General features: G+C 42.9%; 2 protein-coding genes across 4 annotated transcripts; both read right to left on the minus strand.

Annotated features, from left to right (window-relative positions):
* Positions 1-494: 494 nt before the first annotated feature.
* On the minus strand, positions 495-10,129 carry LOC310992117 (cytoplasmic polyadenylation element-binding protein 4-like). Of its 3 annotated transcripts, none has more exons than XM_083980111.1 (12): positions 9,995-10,129; positions 7,896-9,015; positions 7,716-7,814; positions 6,767-6,857; positions 5,956-6,006; positions 5,331-5,354; positions 4,752-4,928; positions 4,452-4,541; positions 4,235-4,353; positions 3,890-4,004; positions 3,599-3,780; positions 495-3,447 (listed from the first exon to the last, which is right to left on the minus strand). In XM_083980111.1, the coding sequence occupies exons 2-12, from the start codon at positions 8,958-8,960 to the stop codon at positions 3,220-3,222; spliced, it is 2,241 nt and encodes a 746-aa protein (XP_083836237.1). In that variant the 5' UTR covers positions 8,961-9,015; positions 9,995-10,129; the 3' UTR covers positions 495-3,219. The 3 variants fall into 3 exon arrangements, with proteins under 3 accessions (XP_083836237.1, XP_083836235.1, XP_083836236.1); XM_083980109.1 differs by having other exon boundaries at positions 6,767-6,860; XM_083980110.1 differs by lacking the exon at positions 9,995-10,129 and adding an exon at positions 9,506-9,827 and having other exon boundaries at positions 6,767-6,860.
* A 6,399-nt stretch (positions 10,130-16,528) lies between these two features.
* On the minus strand, positions 16,529-20,979 carry stc2a (stanniocalcin 2a). The gene is made up of 4 exons (XM_083980745.1): positions 20,641-20,979; positions 18,315-18,457; positions 17,154-17,365; positions 16,529-16,914 (listed from the first exon to the last, which is right to left on the minus strand). The coding sequence occupies exons 1-4, from the start codon at positions 20,777-20,779 to the stop codon at positions 16,551-16,553; spliced, it is 858 nt and encodes a 285-aa protein (XP_083836871.1). The 5' UTR covers positions 20,780-20,979; the 3' UTR covers positions 16,529-16,550.
* Positions 20,980-21,577: the final 598 nt, after the last annotated feature.

Genomic DNA, 21,577 nt, shown 5'->3' on the forward strand with positions numbered 1-21,577 from the left:
AAAACATCTTAGGCCTATTGATTATTACCAATAAAATGAAATTAAAATGCTTAAGTACAGCTTTCTTGGGGTAAACCATTAGGCCTACCTCTAAAACCAACTTATCTTTTGTTAGGCCTAGTGTCATATATTTTTCATATATTTTCAGGGCTGTAAAATCTGACACAACCTAATGACATTTTGTTGCGTTCGTGTATTCTCTTCACAGATAAAATACAGGGCTTTAGTAGACCAGAAGGTTTGCCGAGACAAAAGACAGGAGGTCTGGGTGAACTAAAATAGCACCCAGTAAGGCCTGAAATAAGCCTCAGTCTATAAATACCTCTGACCTGATTCAACCTAACCAACCAGATGTGCCTAAAAAAAAACGCCATCTCACAACAATGGCATCAGGTATGAAGAGGCAGGTCAATTAACACAAGCCTCACAGGAAATACTTAAGTAAGTGAAGAGCCTTCATTGTTTGTGAATCAACATTAAGGGGCATATTTCTTCCTCACAGCTGTTTTATTCGTTCAACATCTCACATTACAAATACTTCAAATGTATGCATACAGTTACAAACAGTTGGCAGCAAATGAATATATGACATTAGATCTTTGTTTTACTTCAATACTACAAACCAACTATAAAAACTGACGTCTTGTATTGTAGCGTAAATTAATCAGGAAGAAAATATAAAAATTGGAACTTACGTATAAATGTCAAATGACTTAATAAAAATCAAAATATCAGGTAAAAAAAAAAAAGTTAATAAATATAACCTTCCCAGCATACAATTAAAAACTATTGAAATTTTTGCAATCAAGTAATACTAACAGACATAATATTCTTTTCATCTGAAAATGTGGAGCACAATACAGCAATTAGAAAAACTAGACACATCAACGAGTTTAACACATCACCCAAAAAATATAACAAAAATCTGATCAAAATGATAGTTATACATTTCAATTGAAAATATAGCAAATGCTAAATACATTATCGACCTAGTATATACAATGTTTTCAATCACAGTAGCATGGTAGTAGCAAAATAAGTAAATAAGCAAAAAACTAAAGTTTAAAAATAAATTCAGGTATAAATTATTTTTTTTCTTGCAGACATCAGTATGAACAATAGGAAACAAATAATGTGTAAATGACTGCATGATTTATATGGATTAAATGACTTACACTGCGGAGATTTGTTTCTGGAAAGAATAAGTATTGCACATAATGGCTCAAAGTTAACTTGCAACATTAAATCACATTCAGGTTATGTCCCAAAGCATGCCACATCACAAAGGGGGGTCAAGTGATCAAGTCTCCTCATCTATGTCCTACTGAGTGTCCTCTACATTACAAAACGCATCCAAAGTGTTGTCACTGTGTAGATTGCATAAACATCATGTCTGTGTAAGGAAGGCAGACTCCATCATGTTAAAGAGAGGCTACAAGAGAGGTGATCTCAAAGAGATAAGGAAAAGAAAGTTGAAAAGGAAAAAGGAGATCTAGTGCATCACATTAGGTCCTGCATTAACACTAGCCATTTTATTTCTGTATTATATTATGCATGCCAAGAATAAGTAGAACTTACAGGCAGTCCCAGAAAGATGATCTAAATATTCAAACAGCTGATATCCACTCCGGTGTTAGAAGGGAACATTTCACATTGACCAAAGCCAAAACATTTGCCCTAATCATAATCTTATTGACTACACCTAGGAGTGAAATATCAGAATATATTTTCAAGACTATCAAAATCAGTTTAGAAAGGTCTTGTCATGCCTGTAATTATGTTTATTAGGACAGAGGAGAATCCATATATGACTGGCTAATGATAGCCTTATTATTATTTTTTTTATTTTTTTATCTACAGAATCACACCAATGCACCAGACAATTTTCAGATTTACCAGCACTTAAATATATAAAAGCTAATTGAAAATTATATTAATATCATTCATTTTCTTTTTAAATTAAGTTTACCATAAATGCAGATCTCTTAGTAACAAAGGTACAAAATTATTTTTCACCAAGTGAAAAAAATGAGGTATTGCAAAAGGAGTTCTCCCATCTGTGAAAAATGTGCCTAAAATGACTATTGAAAAAAATATTTAGAAAAGTAGTGCATAATAAATGTATATATGTTCATGACAAAATAATCAGCTATAAAACACTGTACAAAAATCAGCAGGCCATGTATAAAATAATATCTTTATCTCTGTGACAGCAAATTCTAGCTACTACCATATCCAACCACAACACTTGTGATAGAAGCTCCAGTCATGGTAGAGCGTGCAGTGGTACACCATGAGGACAGCTCAGGGAGACTGGACTGTGCATTCCCATTAGTTTGTACTACATTAGCATGTTAGCTTCCAGTGCTAATATCCCTGACAATATAAAGTGAGCAAATACTACTGCCAATACCTGAGCCCTGAGGGCTGTGTCTTTATTAGCTGAAACCCACAAACTGAAACTCCAAACAACTCCAGCCTTTCATCTGTCATATGACAAGAGGACACAACATTATCCTGAAAACCCTCAGATCAATGTCTGCTTTTGATGATGCGTTTTAGGCCAATCTTTGGTTTGCCCTTTCTGGTTACAAAGTATCCACTTTTAAACCAAGACCTAAAAACTCATGCCAGCAATCCTAACACATGCGCCAGACTGAGGGGAGATTTTGTTTTTTGACATGGCCAGATGCTTCACACTGAGCTGCTTGTAAAACTCAGTCGTCCACCCATCTGAGACTGTGTTCCTCCTCTTTCCAACCCAACCATTTGTACTCAACCTTTGGTAAATGGTACAGTTGTTCTCTAATCCTGCAAGCAAAAAGTAAGAAAATGCACCCTTCTTAAACTCATCTTCCATAGTTAGTATACTGATTTAGGTATGATGAACCTCACTTAAATTTTATGTTAATCTTGACAACAAATGTAAGCAGCTTTGCCAGCTAACACGAAAAGAAAGTACAGTCAAGTCAGAAAACGTCTAAATCCAAATCTAATGCATCCATATGCTCATGCACACTCAAAGTCAAAACATAAATGGGATTTCACTCTCTTCTTAGCATTTACTTCTTTTAGAAGGCCCAATTAAAAAATAAAATAAAATAAAAAATAAATTATGTTTTTTTAACTTAAAAGAAAAGTGCATTTATTTTTCATATCATAGCCCGTACCCCTTCCCTAACTACCCCTTTCTCAGTCTCCCTCCCTTGCCCTCTCGCCTCAGTTCCAGCGGAAGGAGATGTGTCGTGGTCGGTCCCCTCCCTCTTTCACCAGCGGCTTGTGGAACTCGCGACCGGCCCGGGAGTGGATGGCTGCCCAGCAGTACTCGCAGTAGTACTGCAGACAGGTCACATTGGCGCAGAAGAAAGGAGCGAACTTCCCCCCACAGCGAGTGCCCTGACACTCATCACACAGCTGGTCATCCAAGACATATGGCTTCACTTCCACCTGAGATGGAGAGGATGGACGACAGGAAAACTGTTAAAATGGAGGTCGAGAAATATATGAATGCATGCACAGCGGCGCGCTGGCTAGGTGGAAATGAATATTTAACAACGTCCATCCTTCATTTTTAGGACCTGAACAGGAAGCTGCTCACCCGTTTATCAATCTCCCCATGCTGCAGCTGAACAAATCGGGCACTAATGGCTGCAATGTAGCTCTGCTGATTGGAGAAGGCCACTCGTCCCGCCCCTTTTGGATACTTGAGTTCAGGGTCTGTGTCAATTCCTGCGTAACACACTCCCCCATACAGACGATCCATGATCATAGCGAGCTCCACTGGAACGGCAATACAGAGTATAAGTTGGTGGAATCTCGACAATTCCAGTCATAGTAGTGTAGATCTGCTAGAGGTCACCGCACACAAACGCACACATAACATACGCACCTGCACGTAGGGGACGAGGGACACCTCCTACAAAGATAGTCTTCCTTGGGTCCAATGGTTGAGAGCCATCCATTACAAAGTCACTGTCATTTAGGTTCCAGGGTCGAATCTGGACCTAAAAACAAACAAACAAAAACTGTTATTTTCTCAAACTCAAGCTCTACCACAGTGATCATTGGTGGGTTGTTGCTACAGAGCCAGAGTATTTGTTAACAAAACAAACTGTACTGAACTTGGACAGAAATATCAGACACTGGTGCCAGTCTATAATATTCACATTTGTGTCAGTTTTGCACTTGTGCAGCAAGATGGCTAACAAGCAGCATGACAGAATATCACACTCACTGGCTTGTCTTTGATGGTGGGGCTGGAGACACACAGGTAAAGCTTGCCATCCTCCTGAATGCAGGCATCAATCAGAGCCTGAACAGAGCTCTCGTCTTGAAACAGCAGGAATGCATATCCTGAAAAGGTTCGACAAGCAGAACAATGAGTACACGCAACAAGGAAATACCATATCACAATGTCAAGACGCTGGCAGTGTTAAACTTGTTTGACTCACCTTTTGGTGGAAAGTAGGACTTGCTCTCTGCCTTGTGAGGCCAGTCAACAAACAAATGACCAAATCGACGGAAACTGGCAGTGATTTCATCTGAAAAAGATGTTGTTAGCAAATCATTCAATAAAAAACAATCAGTCAGTAAAAAGCGTGTGCGAGTGCCATCATCAAAACAACTATTGTTACAACAGGAGTCAATGATGTTGATTGATAAGCTATCACTTCTCAACATTTTTTTGCTGATGTAGATGAGAAAACAATGAGCTTAGTGAAGCATCCACTGTACCACTGACAGGACTTTACCTTCATCTATGTCTGGGGGCAGCCCTCCAACAAACACCTTGCGGGAATAACGTTCTACACGTTCACCATTGAGGTGTGGGAAACAGTGGGCTGATCCCAGGCCAGGAAGTCCCTGGTCGCCTGACTCGTCCTCTCCAAAAGAGCGCTCGTCCTCCATGGGGAACAGAGAGGAATGGCCTAGTGGAGAGAATGATCTGGATTACGCATATTGGCTCACCACTAATGACCTTTTAACTGTTTTGAAAGTGTTTTAATAAAATGAGCAGGGAATCTGATTGGATGGATGTAAATAAATACCCACAATGTTAGGAAACACACACACAAAAGCAGCCATGATTACCATTTTGTTGACACATTAAAAGCATCAGTATATCACTACTAGATTTTTACAGGCAACCTTTGAAGGCTTTACAGGAAACAGGCTCAAAACCTGACAAGAGTCGAGGCAGAAGTAAACGACAATGACAAAGATCAAGCAGACAAACACAGAAGCAAAACAACAAAGAAGACATCATTTCAGGGGTCATTACTGGCTTCTATACAACAACGAGCAAATTAAGACACATTCAGAAACTTTACCTCGTCTTCTGCCATAACTTCTCGCTGCGTGTAAAACAACACAAAACACTTTTGAAATGGCTTTTTGGAAAAAGGCACATCATAATAAAAGTGAAAAACACTGCAAGGGGTGGAAATGAATTTGTTGGATTATCAGACAAAATGGCCGCCGCCTTATTAAAGTAACAGCCATTCTGAATTTCTACAAGCCAAAATGGTTGTCATCAAAATTTAATATTGAAACCTTAATCTTGAGTGGGTATAATAGAGTAGTTTAGAGGGCACAACTAACATGACCAAAACTAGCCTAACTAGAAATATAAACTGTCCCTGAACTTCCCTGACCACATTATAATTTTTTTTTTTTATTATTTAACTTCCTTCATTGAGACTTGCTGGTTGCACACATTCAGTAGCAAGGCAGTTTAGAAAGCTATAAAACAGTTATATGATATCCAGAGGTTTGACTTATTTATCTCACGTCAGCTCACCAGCTAGTTCCTGTCAACTACTTTTAAATAACAATGAAGTACTGAGTTGCATTTAAAAGGCTGGAATTACTTCTTATCTGCATTTGGCACACATTAATTTCAAGCCCTGACCTCTGCTACAGCGCTGCATATTTGTATGCATGTTATTTACATACCATTCATAGGTAGCGGCCCGTCTCCACCCTGGTGAGAGAAGGTGTAACGTCCTGTGTGACAAAAACAGGAGAGGTCTCAGAACATGTCTTGTACGTGGATTATATGAATTCCTTTCACTTACATATGCATAACCTTAAAACCAAATTGCATGATGCTGCAGTGGCGTGGGTTAATGTATTCTCTTCTGTGTCTGTCAGAACAAGGATTGGCACACATTTGAGGAAAGTCATTTAGTAGGTAAGTCAAACTGTACTGCACATGTAGTTTGGGTTATTCTTCCATGTAAACAAATGGTCGTCCATGTTAATGTCATATGCAAGACAAACACTGCAATAGGTAAAAGAATATGGCCTTAAACTATGCTAATTATTACTATATCTATTCATTTTTTTGTTGGTGCCATTAGTATCAAATTATTGATATAAATATGTTTTAAAGCAGACATAACACTTAGTTGTGTATGATCATAAGTTAACATCCATCAAGATGTATTGAAAGGCAAAACCATGTATTTGTTTGACAAAATTTCAAACTAAAGAATCAGAAGTGTCCTTAAACTTCTGGAAAAAAAAACATTAACTTTCATGAAATTGGCATTTGAAACTTTATTTTTCGGTCCATTAACCCTAGATGTACAGGTTTCTAATTCTTGGGACCCAATAAGCCTAGCTGTCGGCACAATCAATTGCAAGCACAATGAAATAGTACCCAATTCTCCTTGCTGTCAAATAATTGAAAAAAATGGCTTATCTACAGCCAGCTGTGAGGAAAATCTACCCCTTCCTAATCATTGTTACTGTGGGAACAAACCTTTCAAGGAATCCTGTTCAGCCCTCATAATGTCAATCAGTGAGTTCTCCAGAGAGTGCATGCTGAAACCATCAAAGGACCGTGTTCTCTCCTGCTGAAAGAGAGGAAGACAACAATTAGCCTCCTCACTTCTCACTTCCCACATCACATCTAAAGAAGCACAAGCTGCAAGAGCCCCGATTCAGTTTGCTATGATGCTAATTGCTATTTTTTTTTTTTTTTAATGCAGAGAATATCCCCACACAGACTTTCAGAGGAAAGCACTGTAAACAGAAAATATATCCCTGAGTGTGTTACACAAAAGTCACCTGCATATCTCTGCAATCAAATCACACCTCTCTCGTTTCTGGTAGTTTCTGAAAGCATGAGATGGAAATATGTGCTGCTTGAGGAGCTGGAAAAAAATGGATTCTTACTCTTGGCCAATTATTTTTAATTTATTTGCTAAAGGTGAAAATATAATATTCTAAACCATTCCAAAAACATAGAAATGCCAGGAGAGAAATACATAACACTAAAGGGTGCTTCACTCTGTATCTAACTGGGCTGAGAACATGCAAGGCTGCAGTGGAGCACAAGACTTCTCAAATCAGGACAAGAGGAAGGCCATGTGATCAGAGCAGATGATAAGAGTGCTCTCCTTCATCCAAATGATCTAGATAAGATCTCAGACATAGGCACACACAGTAAGTTTCAATTCATGCGCTTAGTTGGCTTAGCTGTCACGTATCCTATTTTTCTCAATAGTTTATTTGTTTAATTTAATACAGAGGGGCATGTTTAACAGGATTAACATCATTGGTCCCCAGAGGGGAGACAGACATATTTACATTTCAGCCCATTGCTGTTTTCAAGACAATTACAACTGAGCTGAGCTTCTCCTTTGTGGCCAACACGCCTTGCAATTCCCTAAACATTAGGCTGAGAATTACCTATGTGATGTACTCACCTGGAAAGGATAGATGCTGTCATTGCGGCTCATGCTGTCCTCCACCCATCCTTTGTGATTGAAGCCAGAGCTATTTCTGGGGAACTTTTGAGAGGGAATCTGGGGAACACATATTAGAGTTTCATACAAGTCTCCTGATGAAATATATTCAAATATGAGATCAATTCATAAACAATCTACCTGATTGTTGGGGAAAGACTTCTTTAGTGGAGAGATGGAGTTAAGGCCTGTCATGCCTCCTCCTACGCCCCGCCGGTACTCTCGAACCCCCTGAGTGCCTCCCCAGCCACCATACCCACCGGGGCTCCAGGATGTGGAGGTTGGAGTGGAGGGACTCTGGTAGCTTCCCCAGGGTGACGGGGGTTTGTTCTGAGCAGGAGTAAGGTGTGGCAGCTGGGTGAACGGTCCAGTGCGATGGGGATGCGGAGGAAAGGAAGGTTGGGGTGGATGAGGGCTAGCTGGGGAGCGCCGATGCTGCTGTGGGACCCCCTGACCATGGGGGTGGTAGTGCTGGGGATGAGGTGTGGGTGCATGGTGCTGGGACACTGGTCCAATCTGGGGGGAGAAACTGCCTCCCGCCCCAAAGCCTGGGCCGGCGTGGTGGGAGAAGTTCTGGAACAGCAGAGGAGGTCCGTTGGCGTTGGAGCCAGCTGGGCCGAAGAATCCGCCAACGTCTTCCCCAACCACAGGAGACTGGGTGGATGGGACAGCAGGGGACCAGTTGTTGAAGCTGGTCAGCGAAGATGAGGAGGAGGTGGACTGTGCACAGCTCGTACCCATTCCCAGGCTGTCCTGGTAGTCAAACCCACTCAGCACTGGTGACTCCATCCTCAGTTTCTCCTTCCCACCACTGCTTTCCAAAGAGCCCTTCTCCAGTGACCCATCTTCAGGAATAGTGCCCTCCAGCTCTCCTAGGCCTCCCCCAGCCTCCTGCTGGCCCGGAGACAGGGCCTGAGGCTGGGCCTGGACCTGAGACTTCTCCTGCATGTCCTGTAGGTCCAAGGCCTTGGACTTGTCTGAATCCAGAATCTCATCTTGCATGTTAGTGTGTTGAGCTACAGCAGGGAACAGCCAAGCACTGCCCCCATTGGTGGAGCAGGTGTTGTTTACGAAGGAAGGGGGGCTGGGGGGGGTTGACGGGTGGTGAGGGTGCTGGGGTTGGAGGTGAGGAGGGATCCTTACAGGGAAAGCAGATTTGTTACCACTGCTGTTCTTTACCAGAACTCCAAACCCGTAGTCCCCCATTTAGGACGCACAGTAAATCTTCAGTTGACTTTTGGCTTTCACCGTCTTCTTTATCCTACAATGTGGGTTATGGGTGTGTGGGGGGGGGGGACAAAAAAATAAATAAATTAAAAAAAATGCAGAATGTTGCACCTTAAAAAAAGAAGAAGGAGAAAAAAAAAGGACAAGCGTCGCCAAACGCAGTGAACGTGCTTGGGCTGCACCCTGCCTAGTCTTGTGATGCAATCAATGAGATTAAATCATTGACTCGCTTTGGCCATGGTTAGGCCTGGATGAAATATAACACTCGGATAGCAGGCAGGCGACCACGGCATACACCCAGCGAGCCTAACCAGCACAGGCAGCTAGCAGCAGCCTGAGCTGGTAAAGCTGACGTCTCCAAAGGTCGTTACGCAGCTAGCAGCAAAGCTAACAGCTGCTCCGCCACCTTCCATGTGCCCTATTAATCATGCACGTCCAGACAGTCAATTTTAAACCACCTTTATGCATTACAGTGCATCTGTGATCACGTAAGCGCCGTGGCGTCGTTCAGCGTTGTCACTTACCGAGTAATCCTCCGTTTTTCAGCAATGACCTCCTCGCACACAACCATTTAAATACAGGAAAATGTTGATGACGTCTCCTGTCTGCTCTGAATCTGGGGTAGTTCCCTTCACCGAGCCGCTAGGCTAGGATAATAGCTGATAACCGCAGCGACGCTGTAGCAGCGGAGCCGATTTGCAAAACCAGCTGGGGCAATAAACTATTTCAACGGCTACAACGTCCGTCCGTTTATCGTTAACGCTCACCGAGCCCGTTGTCTAACGTTACGACGCGACCGGCAGAAATGTCCCCGTACATGACAAGTTGGAAATGGTGTATGGCTCTTTAAACGACCTCGTCTGTTTCGTGTCCTGTATGTTCAATGTCACACAGCCGACCATTGCCTGCTGTCATCAATTTTACATCTCGACATACCGTGACGAAGCCTCGACTGGCCGCTTGCATTTATAGACCACCGTGCGTGTATTTGCTGATGTGTCGGGCATAGCTACCTTCAGTTCGGCGTCATGACCTTATCGCTTTGATGTTGCCATATTTTAGCGCTTTTCCTCTTTCTGCATTTCCTTGGCAGCCGGTGTAAATGGTCTCCTCTCTTCTAGCTGACAGCTGGGCCAGTCGGGAGACACTTCCGTCTACAAGCCCCGCCCTGGCCGTCAGCCACCAGCCACTGGGCGTCAGGAGTTCCCTCGGAAGCCCCGCCCCTTTAGGATAAAATCTAACGCTTGATTGGATGGCTACTGCACTGGTCAGGCCCACAGCACTCCTTCTCAATGAATGGCACATGCACTCAAGACGTTCTTCCCCCAAATAAGGATGCCTTCAAATCAATGGGAGGAGTTGTACGGAAAAGAAAAATACATTAATGATCCAAGGAAATGTTTAAACCCGTACCCAAGACAATAAAAGGTATTACAGTGTTGGAGTGCTGTGTGCTCAGGGAATGCAAATGGGGAAAAGCCAAAGTCTAGTAGCCTACAGACAACCACCATGTCTCCCAAATGCAGATGAGGTAATTTGGTTAAACAAATGCTCAGGCCTTGAAAGGCAATGTAGTAGTTCAACAAGATAGATAGATAGATAGATAGATAGATAGATAGATAGATAGATAGATAGATAGATAGATAGGCCTACACACATAGGCTACATACAGTACATACATACATACATAGCTACATACATACATAGATCATAGTTGGATTTTGTTGGATCATTAAAACCTAAGTCCACAGCAAATTATGGCATAGCAATCTCATTAAAATAAGATGCTGCTATTTTCAGAGCTTAATCGACCTTGAGAGCTTGATTAATTTTACTTCAGTCAGATCTGTCATGTGCACTGATCATACCAGCGTATCATACTTTCACATAGAATACAGATAATTTTATTGATATGGCAAAGTGGTCTCCCTGATGTTTAGCTGCAGGCCAGAGCCTCACATATTTGTGCATTTCTCTTCACTGAGGCTGACTCTTTAAAACCTTAATGATCATTCACCAGGAGAGGAAAGAGTATCCTGTTCAAAAGAAGGACTCCTTTCGGGCCTACAGTATTCATTACTGAAGTGAGACTAGAATTGCTTGTTTTAAACCTACTCAGGCAACCACAACGGACCATTAAACCATTGCAGAAATCATCACCCAGCTAACTGTGTTCCCCAGGAAAAGACACACTGGGTACTCTGGCCAAATCTTCATGAATATGAATACACCAACAGAGAACTGCTGTTGTGACAGTTAACATTTTGCCCCAGATAGCAGCAGCAAATATTGCCTTTGAGATTAAGCAAACTCGAATGAAACCTCGTCATGATTGTGCAATAACGACACGACTGTAAACCTTAAATCAATTTGAGCACAGCCCATCATTGTAGTCAACTTCAAATAAAATACATGTACGTAGTCAAAAAAAACAAAAACAGAAGTAGCCTACCTGAAAAAAACTACTCAATTTCAGTTACTTTTTGCCCAAGAGTATTATTTACTGCTTTCTTGTTGAGTTTGTCTTGTTAACACAGCATTCCACTCCCCCAAGGCAGACCCACCCTTTATTTGTATCCTGTAGTAGCAGCAGTACACATCACCCCGCCCTGCTCCCATGTGCTGCAGGGCCTGTCAGGGTGGTTGAACAACACAGCACTGTTTGTCTTGAGCTTCTGGTTTCATGTTAAAAAATAACAGACGGCTGGTCCAGGTGTTACTGGTCTGATACTCTCAGGTCAGTATCTACCAAGTGAATGAGGCAGCTACCGTTCCAGGCATGCATGCGCATTTGAATGTGCGCTCCACCATCTTATGTAGGCTGCTTTCTACTACAGGCCTTTTGAGGCAGGCAGAAAGTTGTTGTGTCAGCATTTTCTTCCCTGGGAGCAACACACTCTCTATTCCCCAGAAACTGAGCTGCACTTTAGAGGTTCCACTCATCTTATTCTGCTACACACGTTGATGGGATTATTCAGTATTGAGTAATTTCTTCTTCTTTTTTTGCACCAGCTTTAGGTAAAGAGGAGACATCCATCTCTCTGAGGCCAACACGAGACAGGAGTAGGGTGCACCCATTAACCTTCGGATGCTTCTTAAATGATTCATCCTTGGAACGTAGGCAGTCAGTCATTAATTCATTAGTTCACACTGGAGCTCAGGACAGACGTTCACAAAGCACCCGGGGTCGGCTATCTCAGGTTTCTCTGCTCACAGGCACAGTCTCTACGGCTCAGCCTCTTCTCAGATGTGATCTCTGCCGCCTCCATATTGATAGAGCTACGTTGCCATACCAACCATACAAGCTGAGAGATTTCAGCCAGCTGCTCATTGTTTGGCCAGGAGGTCATCCATCTCTGACTTGATGTATTGTTACAACAAGATGAGTGTGACACAGCATAATTTCTCCCACACGCTTTAACGTCAGAAAATGTATCACCTCATGCACTGTGGCCTTGTTTATCAGCTCCCTGACTGTGTGCAGCCATAGGTTTGGTACTGTATGTAGCCCACACAGCTCTAACCTATTTGTAGGCAGAGAAAATATATTTCCAGATTCAAAGTCAAGTGAGTCCTTTATGTCTAAACATGCAAGTTGTGTTGTGGTTATCACACTTAGGTGTTGAGCTATATAGTCTACGGTATATTAGAGAATTCAGTTTTAAAGAGATCCCTCAGCAAAAATGAAGCGGCAAAGATGACATAACCTAACTTTATCTAGTTCAGGCTCCATATTGCTCTATTTCCCACAATGCAATTTGATAGCACCTTTCACTGAACCCTCCCTGCTTCCTAACTACCGGTACTTACTTCTTTCATATCTCACCTCCAGGTGTAACACAGACCCAACCCTTAACACAAATTGAGATGACCCTAATGGCACGTCTTCAATGGTGGAGTGCTCCTTTAATGCAGAACAAATTGCATGTGTTGTTCCTGATTGGCTTGTTTGGAGGACATGTGTGCCTCCTGAGATCTAAGAGACAAAGCAGGCAAAAGTAAGTTACACATCAAACATTTAACGTGAGACATCAAAAACTTACCTCACTATTGATTTAATCTTTAAAAGAATTTGCAGCTTTAGTGAAGCAACTGAACTCAGCTCCATTAAAAATCACATACTTGCACCTGTTCCCACCAGCTGCTTTTACATTCATAAGAAGATAGATGTCACCACCCAGTGGTAATTTAATATTACTACACCCTTAAAGATCATTTGTTTACCACTGTGGCACACTTTGCAGAGTTGATGTTATTACATATATTAGCCTACGTGTATGTGTTATGACATGGCATGTAGCTTTTCTTCATCTCTGTAACGCTGTGGACAAAGAGGTCAGGATCTGTGTGTCCAACTCCCATATACGGTCACAGCAAATGCACCTTGGTGTGCTTAACTCGAGTCTAGAATAACTTAAGTCATCAGAACAACAGTAGTCTACCTTCCAAATCAGAGCGCTGTCTAAATGTTTGGTGAGGCAATGTATACTGTTGGGACAACTCATAAAAACTGACACCCTGAACCCACCCCATGCATTGCATACAATCCAGAGCCACTGACGTAAATGTTTAGGCCTTTCAATAGGGAGGATATTTCCAGTCCTTGAAACTTTAAACACAGCCCGTATTTCACTGTCAGGAGGAGGCGGTGAGTCAAACGAGAACGGGGTGTCTTTTAACCTGTGTGTATACCTGAGACGACCAGGCCCTCTCTGCTAACCTGCTTAGACCTGGGTGAGTGTTTCATTTCCACGAGTTTTGTCTTCTTGTACACTTGTATCTGTTCACAATTTGAAACTATTGAAATGAAAATTAGATTGAAAGACACAAGATGTATGAAATACAGACAAAAATATTTTAATGATAACAAGATACATATGATTTCACAAGTCCAAAGATATTCATAGGATCATATAACCAATGTGTTACAGGTGAATTACGAACTTCTAGGCCATGTTCTGTATTTTCAACAGTGAAAACAGAGTCCTTGTGCTTAACAGAGGAAAACACGTAGTGTGGCTATAGAGCACTAACAATACAGGAAACATGGTTAGTTTTATTTTCCTCTGAACAGACAAAGAAAAGCCATTCAAGCGACTACATTATTACAAAAAGCCATATCAAACCTAATGACAGAGAGCTGAACAGATTGTCACTTAACACACATACAGTACATTCTCAATAGGATTAGCTTATGTCTCGTGTTGGGATGTCACAGGAATCCCAATTTCCACAACAGAATAAAAAAAAAAAAGCCTGAAAGCCTCACTGATGATTCAAACCCTTGGAGCTAATAATAGTCTCTAAATGATTGGGAGCAAAAACATTTCCTTGTGTCCTTAAGTATGTTAGGAAAAATCAAAGTGAAAATCCCTAAACTGAGCCACAAAATCTGAGCATGTTTTATTTTCTTTTTGCACCAAGGACTCCCCAGCATGTGGTGTAATGTGCTCACAAACTGCACCTCTACAGCTAAAGCACGTGACTGGCCTGAAATGGTCAAAAAGCCTGCGTCTGTGACCAAAGAGAGGAAAAGAAGAAGAGTTCTGGGAGAAGTGAAGACTCACTCAGAGTCACTCATCACATTAGAAAAAAAAAAGTTGAGTATGTCTCTCTCCTTCTTGCTCCACTCCCCTCTGCCTCGCTGTGTTGCTGGCTCTTGGCTATGGCCCAGAGGAATTCTCTGGTGGCCTCGGTAAATATAACATTTAGAATAACAGCGCCAGAGCCCCCGTGTGTGGACTTAACCCAGTTCCTGGGTCCTCGCTGCGTTGCCTGCGGCTCTGACGGGTAGAATAACAGGCCTTCATGTCTCTCCTGACCTAGGTAAGGGACCAAAGAGGAATAAGGGCTAATTTAGAGGGGCCAGAGATCTGGAGGGTTTCTGTCAAGCCTCTTTCCCAGCCACTGGGACACTGGGAAAAAGGTAGCACCGCTCTTCTGAAGAAGGGGCTAAATCTGGTCCTAAGGAGCATGTGGGGATACAGGGCTCAGTGCTGTTGTTGATAAGCAAAACCAGGCTGATTAGAGGGTGACTGCTCTGGCAACCTGGTTTTATTTCTCAACCTGCAGCAGACCAACACAAAGTGACAATCCTCCAAAGTGCAATATCTAAGACTTTTGTGGCTCAACATCATTGTAAAATAGCTCAACATTAAATCTCCCCCTGACACAGTATCATCCATTCACTTAAATCACAGAGAAGCGGTCACTGTGGACAATAACAAGTTTAGGCACCTTGATGTGTGTGATTTTTTTGTTTCTATACATTTAAAAGGACTTCGGTCATCAAAACTTGACTGGACATCCTCTCTTTGCTGCAGTTCACCGATAGCCGACAGTTTAACGGTAAACCAGCTCCAAATAATATATCGAACCAAAGAATATAGTATAACATCTGACAGTTCAGTAATTACTTGTGAACAAGAATGATGTCTCTTGAAGACATTAGTCCGTAATGTCACTGAGACACAGTTTCTGAAGCTCTCCTAACAATGAATGTGATACTTTTTGCATCCAAATGAGACACATGTCAGAGTAGCACTAATACATATGAAACAGAAAAGAGTCCATAAAACGGTGTCTGCTATGTTAATCTCCCATTCATTGCTGCCCAGACAGGCGTGCTTGATGACATCAGAAATCAGTCTTGGCTCTCTTACTTCTAGCTTTATGATTGATACATACAAAGGGTGAAACTGTCCATATTCATAGTATTACTTTTGCATCCTCTTTAGAGTGGACTTTCACTTTAAGAATGCACACGTTTGTTGGCTTCGTGGCCATCATGCACTACATTTCATATGTGCCAGAACTGGACTTGAAACCTGTACAATTTGTATTTAATTGTCAAGTATCTATAATTATAATACACATTCCCACTTTGAAACAACAAATGGTGTATGTTACATATCTACAGACCAATGTGTGATGGGTGCAATACTGTGAAGAGAACAACAGACAGCACACCATATACTACGTCATCTATAATATATCAGTATTGCATATTGTAACTATATTTATACATGTTTATATAAATATAGATAAGTATATTTCTATGTACATTTTGATATTTCAACATTGCATAAAGAATAAAATAAATAATACAAATATAATCAAATCTTACAGTAAGTATGATTTGAGAAATGCTATATTAGAGCCAAAATAGTCCTAACAGTTGAAATAATCATGATAATAACAATTATATTCGATTTTTAAAAAATTGTGGCCTACAGTCTGGCATAACATTACAAGCTACACCACAATTACCCTGCAAGTTTACCATGTGGGACTGCTGGAATGACTGGAGAGGGCGGAATAAGGACAGGAAAGGTCAGGGCTTGTTTCCTTCTGTTCAGTCTGTCTGGGAAGTTGTGTCTCTGTGTGTGTGTGTGTGTGTGTGTGTGTGTGTGTGTGTGTGTGTGTGTGTGTGTGTGTGTGTGTGTGTGTGTGTGTGTGTGTGTGTGTGTGTGTGTGTGTGTGTGTGTGGAGGTGTGCATAAGTCTGCAAGTGTGGTTTTTATATGGTGTAAGGGGGAGGGGGTCAAAATCAGGAGAGTCTCCTGCACTTTCACCTCCGGATGTCGGTGGCCTCGGGGTCTTCCTGCTCAGCCACCACTCCGGCTTCTGGACTCTGGCGGCGCAGTCCCTGACTGCGATTACGTGGGTGAGCATTGAAGCCTGCCTTACCGGCTTTGTCCTTGTCACCTTGCCGTGGGGGACGAGGTTGGTCCAGCTCAGGGAGGGAGGGCAAAGGACGACGGTGGTGTTCGGCAGCAGTCCCGGCAGGAGATGGGGCGAGGGAGGAGCAGACACTAAGACTGTCGCACAGAGCACCCCAGTTCTGCTCGCACTGTAGCCGGACGCTCCGTGTCAGTGCCTCTTTCACCTCCTCTCCACAGCTCAGGAGAATATTCACCAGCTCCACATATGGACTGGGCAGAGAGAGGCACATTACTCACATGACGCCTATGATTTAATGTTTAGCAGCACACTCCATCATGGTCTAGCAAATGACAGCAATAAATAGAATTGCACTATGACTAAACATGGAAGGACAGACCAAACTGGCTGAAGAGACCACTGAGGGTAAACAACCAGAGATGAAAGAGAACGGACAAGCTTGGAGAGAATATATTCACACAATCTATCCAAAGTTGGACCAGCCACTCACCCTTTAGGGAAGAGATCCTGGAAATGGATCATCTCCACCATGACGGCCACGTTCTCTTTAGCTGCAGAGCACAGGTTGTGGTTGATGTAGCACTCCCTCTGGAGCTGGAACACCATCTCCTTAATGGACACACACTTCCTGCTGATACAGCTGAACTTGTGTCGTAGACCATGGGCCATACATTTCAGAGCATCCTTGATGAACGACTTCCCCTACACACACACACACACACACACGCACGCACGCACACACACACACACACACACACACACACACACACACACACACACACACACACACACACACACACACACACACACACACACACACAGAGAGAGAGAGAGAGAGAGAGAGAGAGACATACCTGTTGAGTAAACACTCAAGACAAAGACCCTTGTTGGTGCTGTTGAAACTTCAGGGCTCATGCTTTGTAGCCAAAGAAACACTTGTTACTTACACATGATAGTTTTGGTACATGTCATGCACCTGTTTCAGCAGTGTTGAAGTGTGTATGTGGCTGTGACTTTGTATGAATGTGTAACTACACGCTCCTGACACTGAATGGGGACATTAAAATCTGTATGAATGGCATCAGATCTTATTATTCTCCTGCTAAAATAATCCCGATTTGTCTGCCAGAAATGTAAATTCCTAGTATGTGACCCTATAGACATGTTAAGACCCCGGTCAGGCCTGGCTTGGCAGCGCTTCAGCCTTCACTATGTATGAAAAGGGAGCTAACTGGGCTCATAGCCAGCTGGCTCATGACCCCTTGGTCCTAACTGTACATGCAACAGTCCACTGAGGGGGAAGTGAACTTCCCAAGAGAGGAAAACAGATTATGAGATGAGTGTGTGTTTGATTGTGCTTCTCAAAAAAGAAAAAGAAAAAGCCTGATATGATTTAAGGTATGATGAAGCCCACAGGGTGAAACGCGCTGCTTTACTCTTAACAATAAATCAGTGTTGAAATGACCACATTGTGTGTGGTGGAACTCCTTCCTTTCTTCATGATTTAAGGTATGTAGATAAAAAAGGACAAGTTAACATATCTGTTCATGGATGACGAGTGTGGAGCAGTGAACCAATGAACCAGTGAAAAGGAGAAGGAATGTTGCCTCCGGTTATACCATTTTTGCACACAGACAGACTAGTTTAGTACCTGAGAGTCAAATTTGCCAGCGTTGTGCAGGAACGTCATGCAGATTTCCTGTAGCCCTCGTATCTCGCAGGAGTTATTCTCAAAGCACTCAAACACACCACAGCCGACATCCCCTGCACTCACCAGGCAGTGTTGGATCTCAGCTGGAAAGAGAGAACAGGTTAGGGGAGGGACCTTATCATCTGTTCACAGCAGAGACAGCAGCAGATTGTTACAGGCGTGTTGGCAATGAAGACCATACGGCTTGAAGGCACAACTACACTCTCGCACTGATTGCTGCACGAATCACAAAGCTGATGTGGCGTATAACTATTTCCACAGACACAGGCGGTCGTTCGTGTGCTCGCGGCCTTGATTCTGTTTCGGGTACCCTTCGCATTAGAGAGAGAAGGGATGCAGGGCAGGGGGGAAGAAGTCTAATTTCCCAAGCTGAGGGGTTCCTGCGGAGGAACACTTGGTGACAGAGATATTACTGTGTCATTCTGCACCACAATCCATCTGCACTGCCTAGCATTGAGATGGGATGGTGCATTGCAGATACAGCCTTGACTACTTGGGGAGGAAACACAAACGCAGTCATTTCTATTGTCTGTTGATGAAATGTGCATCAACAAGTCTCTCATGAGCACATTAGTAGACACACTGAAATAACATTATTAAAGGTGCATCATTAGTTACAAGAGAGAACATAACAATAGCAACGCAGGCAACAAACTTATTATATGAAAATGTTATATGTCATATATCAGCTCCTACACACTACTCGCTGGCTCTCTAAGGGCCAGTTTCTGTTTACTGTAGCCATAAAAGACAGGAATAAAACAGATTGTTAAAGAACAAAATGACCAAGAGTCAGTGGAGGTCTTTCTTTTAACCCCAAATTACTGTGTGGGAGCATGCATCATGAGACATCTGACCACCAAGCAGGAGAACTGTCACATCAGCTGCTGCTCGCCCCATGTGACATTGTCGCCCAGTGTTTTATTTCTAAGTTAATATGGCAACTTACAGGTTATGTTTGGAGCCAACAGGCAGTTTACTGTTTCAGTTTGGCTATGAAAACCCCAACTGTTGACCTGAGTAAAACATAATTACACGCGCGATTTGTCTTGGAGCTGATAACTGATGGGCGTGAGAAGGTTTTTTTTTTTTTTTTAACAGGAGTTGGAGGTGCGTATACCAGCAAGAGACAAAAAAGAGAAAAATATTTTGTCTGGACCAAAGCAAATAACGGATAAAATGTGTCTTATTAGAAATCACGCTTGTCAACAAAGAGCCTCTGTTTTGAGGGGGGGCAGCACAGGGGGGGAAGGGGCAGAGAGCTGCTGCGGGGGTTTGTAGGCACCGAGTTGAACTTTAGTGCGCAGGAAAAGTGAGCCGCTGTCAGCAGTGCTTGTTTTGGCATCACGGGAATGTGCTTGGATCGTACGAGCTTGGCCGCAACGTGCATTGAATTACACAGTGGTGTTACCAGGGTCTGCGCTGTTTAAAAAACCTGCATTGGAGTTTGTCCCTCTATTTTTTTCAGCGTGGGTGCGAGATAACAATTAAGCCCTTTGCTATTGTGATACAAGTTCACACGGTGGGTCGCAAGTCATGCTGTGTGTGAGGGAGGGGGGGAAGCAGCCAATGTAAACGGCAAGTTAGAGGAGGGGGTGGAAATGCAGCAGCCCCAGTGTGCTATTAGTGCTTTATATTGGTTCACAATCACACGTGTTTTGGAGTGTTTAAGAACAATTTCTCCCCAAAGGATTGGCTCAATAAATAAACTCCAGCTCGCCTCCAGCGCCGACCAACCACACCATACTTACTACAATCATTACTGCTCCACTAACCTGCTTGACCACATCACCCCTGCATTCATTTGCCCACACAGCACAAGCAAAAGACTGATTATGTTGTCTCTTTCCCCCTAGAAAACCACTGAAATTGTTACCTATAACGCGCGCACACACGCAGTCTACACCAGCGCACACGCACACCTAGATGCGCTGCCGTATACATTACCTATTACCTTGTGCCATTCTATTAATAGTTTACTAACATATTGAATTTCTGTCTGAGAGTATTTACAGGATATCGTCTTCCTGACTAATCGAAAAGGGTCACTCATGGAGCGTAGCACCGGGGTTTAAGTAAAAAAAAAAAAAAAAAAAAAAAAAAAAAAACAGCGGCTTGCTCAAACCACCCGGACGTTGTCTCTCCTGCATGGTTTAATTCGCAGCCACAGAAACACGTGCCCGGACAAACCCCACGTAGATGTGTGAGCAGTTGCGCCAACCAAGAACCCCCACACTCTTATCTCAGCTGACACTTCATTTCTTACCTGTATTCTGCAGGGAGAGACGTCCTTTCTGGCTCGCAGGCTTCTCCGGAGGGGTGTCATGAATGTCAGTATTATCCGATCCCACCACTCGCTCCAGCACTGACAAGACCAGCAGAGCCATGGCCAGTTTGACCAACATTGCGTCTCCGAGCAGTGCGCCTCGATTCCCCCAGCAAAGATCCGGCAGTGCGTGTGTGAGTGAGTGAGTGAGTGAGTGAGTGAGTGTGTGAGTGTCACTGCGTGTGTATGTATGTGTCAGTGTGTGGATGTGTGAGTGTGTGTATGAGGGTTCACCTTGGATCAGTGATCGGCGCAGCTGCGGCTTGGTGTCTTATGGGGCAGCTGTGGGACTGAATGCATGAGCTGGAAGGGATGCTGCCTATATTTCTCAGAGCCCCGGGTGTCAATTTGGATGAAGGAGTTAAGCAGGTGTTGTCGGTCGGGGCTTCACAACCAATCAGAGACGCAGACATCCACGTCCAAGGTTTTAGGGGAGTGTCCTGTGAAAGTCCCCTTTTTGCCATAAAACTGGCGCTAGAAAGCAATATTCATGAGTAAGTTGACTGTGGCAGCTTTTGGATGATCAAGCAGTGTTTCAAATTATGAATTCTGCAAAAGCCAATCAGCTATAACATCCCATACAACCCACAGACATCCAGTAACCCACTCAGGCATTATAATCACATTCCAACAGGTCAGATTTGCATATATTGCCAGATAACTTTCAGATCCTGCTTGTTGTTGCACTTGCAGCAGGAAAAAGTCAACACAAAGTGTGTTTTTGCCATAAAACTAGAGCACTTATTTAGGCTACAGTGTATGAGAGCAGTGGGAGGAACAAGAAATACCAAGCTTGCCAACAGACTGGAGAAAATTGAGGCATATGATGTGCATATGATGAAGTACTCTACATAGAAAAGGCTTAGCTTGTGGATCT

This window comes from Trachurus trachurus, assembly GCF_905171665.1.
Source record: "Trachurus trachurus genome assembly, chromosome: 10".
In the NCBI taxonomy this organism is placed as follows: Eukaryota; Metazoa; Chordata; class Actinopteri; order Carangiformes; family Carangidae; genus Trachurus; species Trachurus trachurus.

What these genes read in the sequence shown, in the direction of transcription:
- LOC310992117 (XM_083980109.1), bottom strand. Translation starts at nt 8,960, where the DNA reads ATGGGGGACTACGGGTTTGGAGTTCTGGTAAAGAACAGCAGTGGTAAC. An exon ending in GTCCTACTTTCCACCAAAAG is followed by an intron (nt 4,354 to 4,451) that starts GTGAGTCAAACA and finishes GAACCTTTTCAG; the next exon opens with GATATGCATTCCTGCTGTTT. An exon ending in CCACCATCAAAGACAAGCCA is followed by an intron (nt 4,005 to 4,234) that starts GTGAGTGTGATA and finishes GTTTGTTTTTAG; the next exon opens with GTCCAGATTCGACCCTGGAA.
- stc2a (XM_083980745.1), bottom strand. Translation starts at nt 20,779, where the DNA reads ATGTTGGTCAAACTGGCCATGGCTCTGCTGGTCTTGTCAGTGCTGGAG. An exon ending in TCTCTCCCTGCAGAATACAG is followed by an intron (nt 18,458 to 20,640) that starts GTAAGAAATGAA and finishes CTCTCTTTCCAG; the next exon opens with CTGAGATCCAACACTGCCTG. An exon ending in CAGGATCTCTTCCCTAAAGG is followed by an intron (nt 16,915 to 17,153) that starts GTGAGTGGCTGG and finishes CTCTCTGCCCAG; the next exon opens with TCCATATGTGGAGCTGGTGA.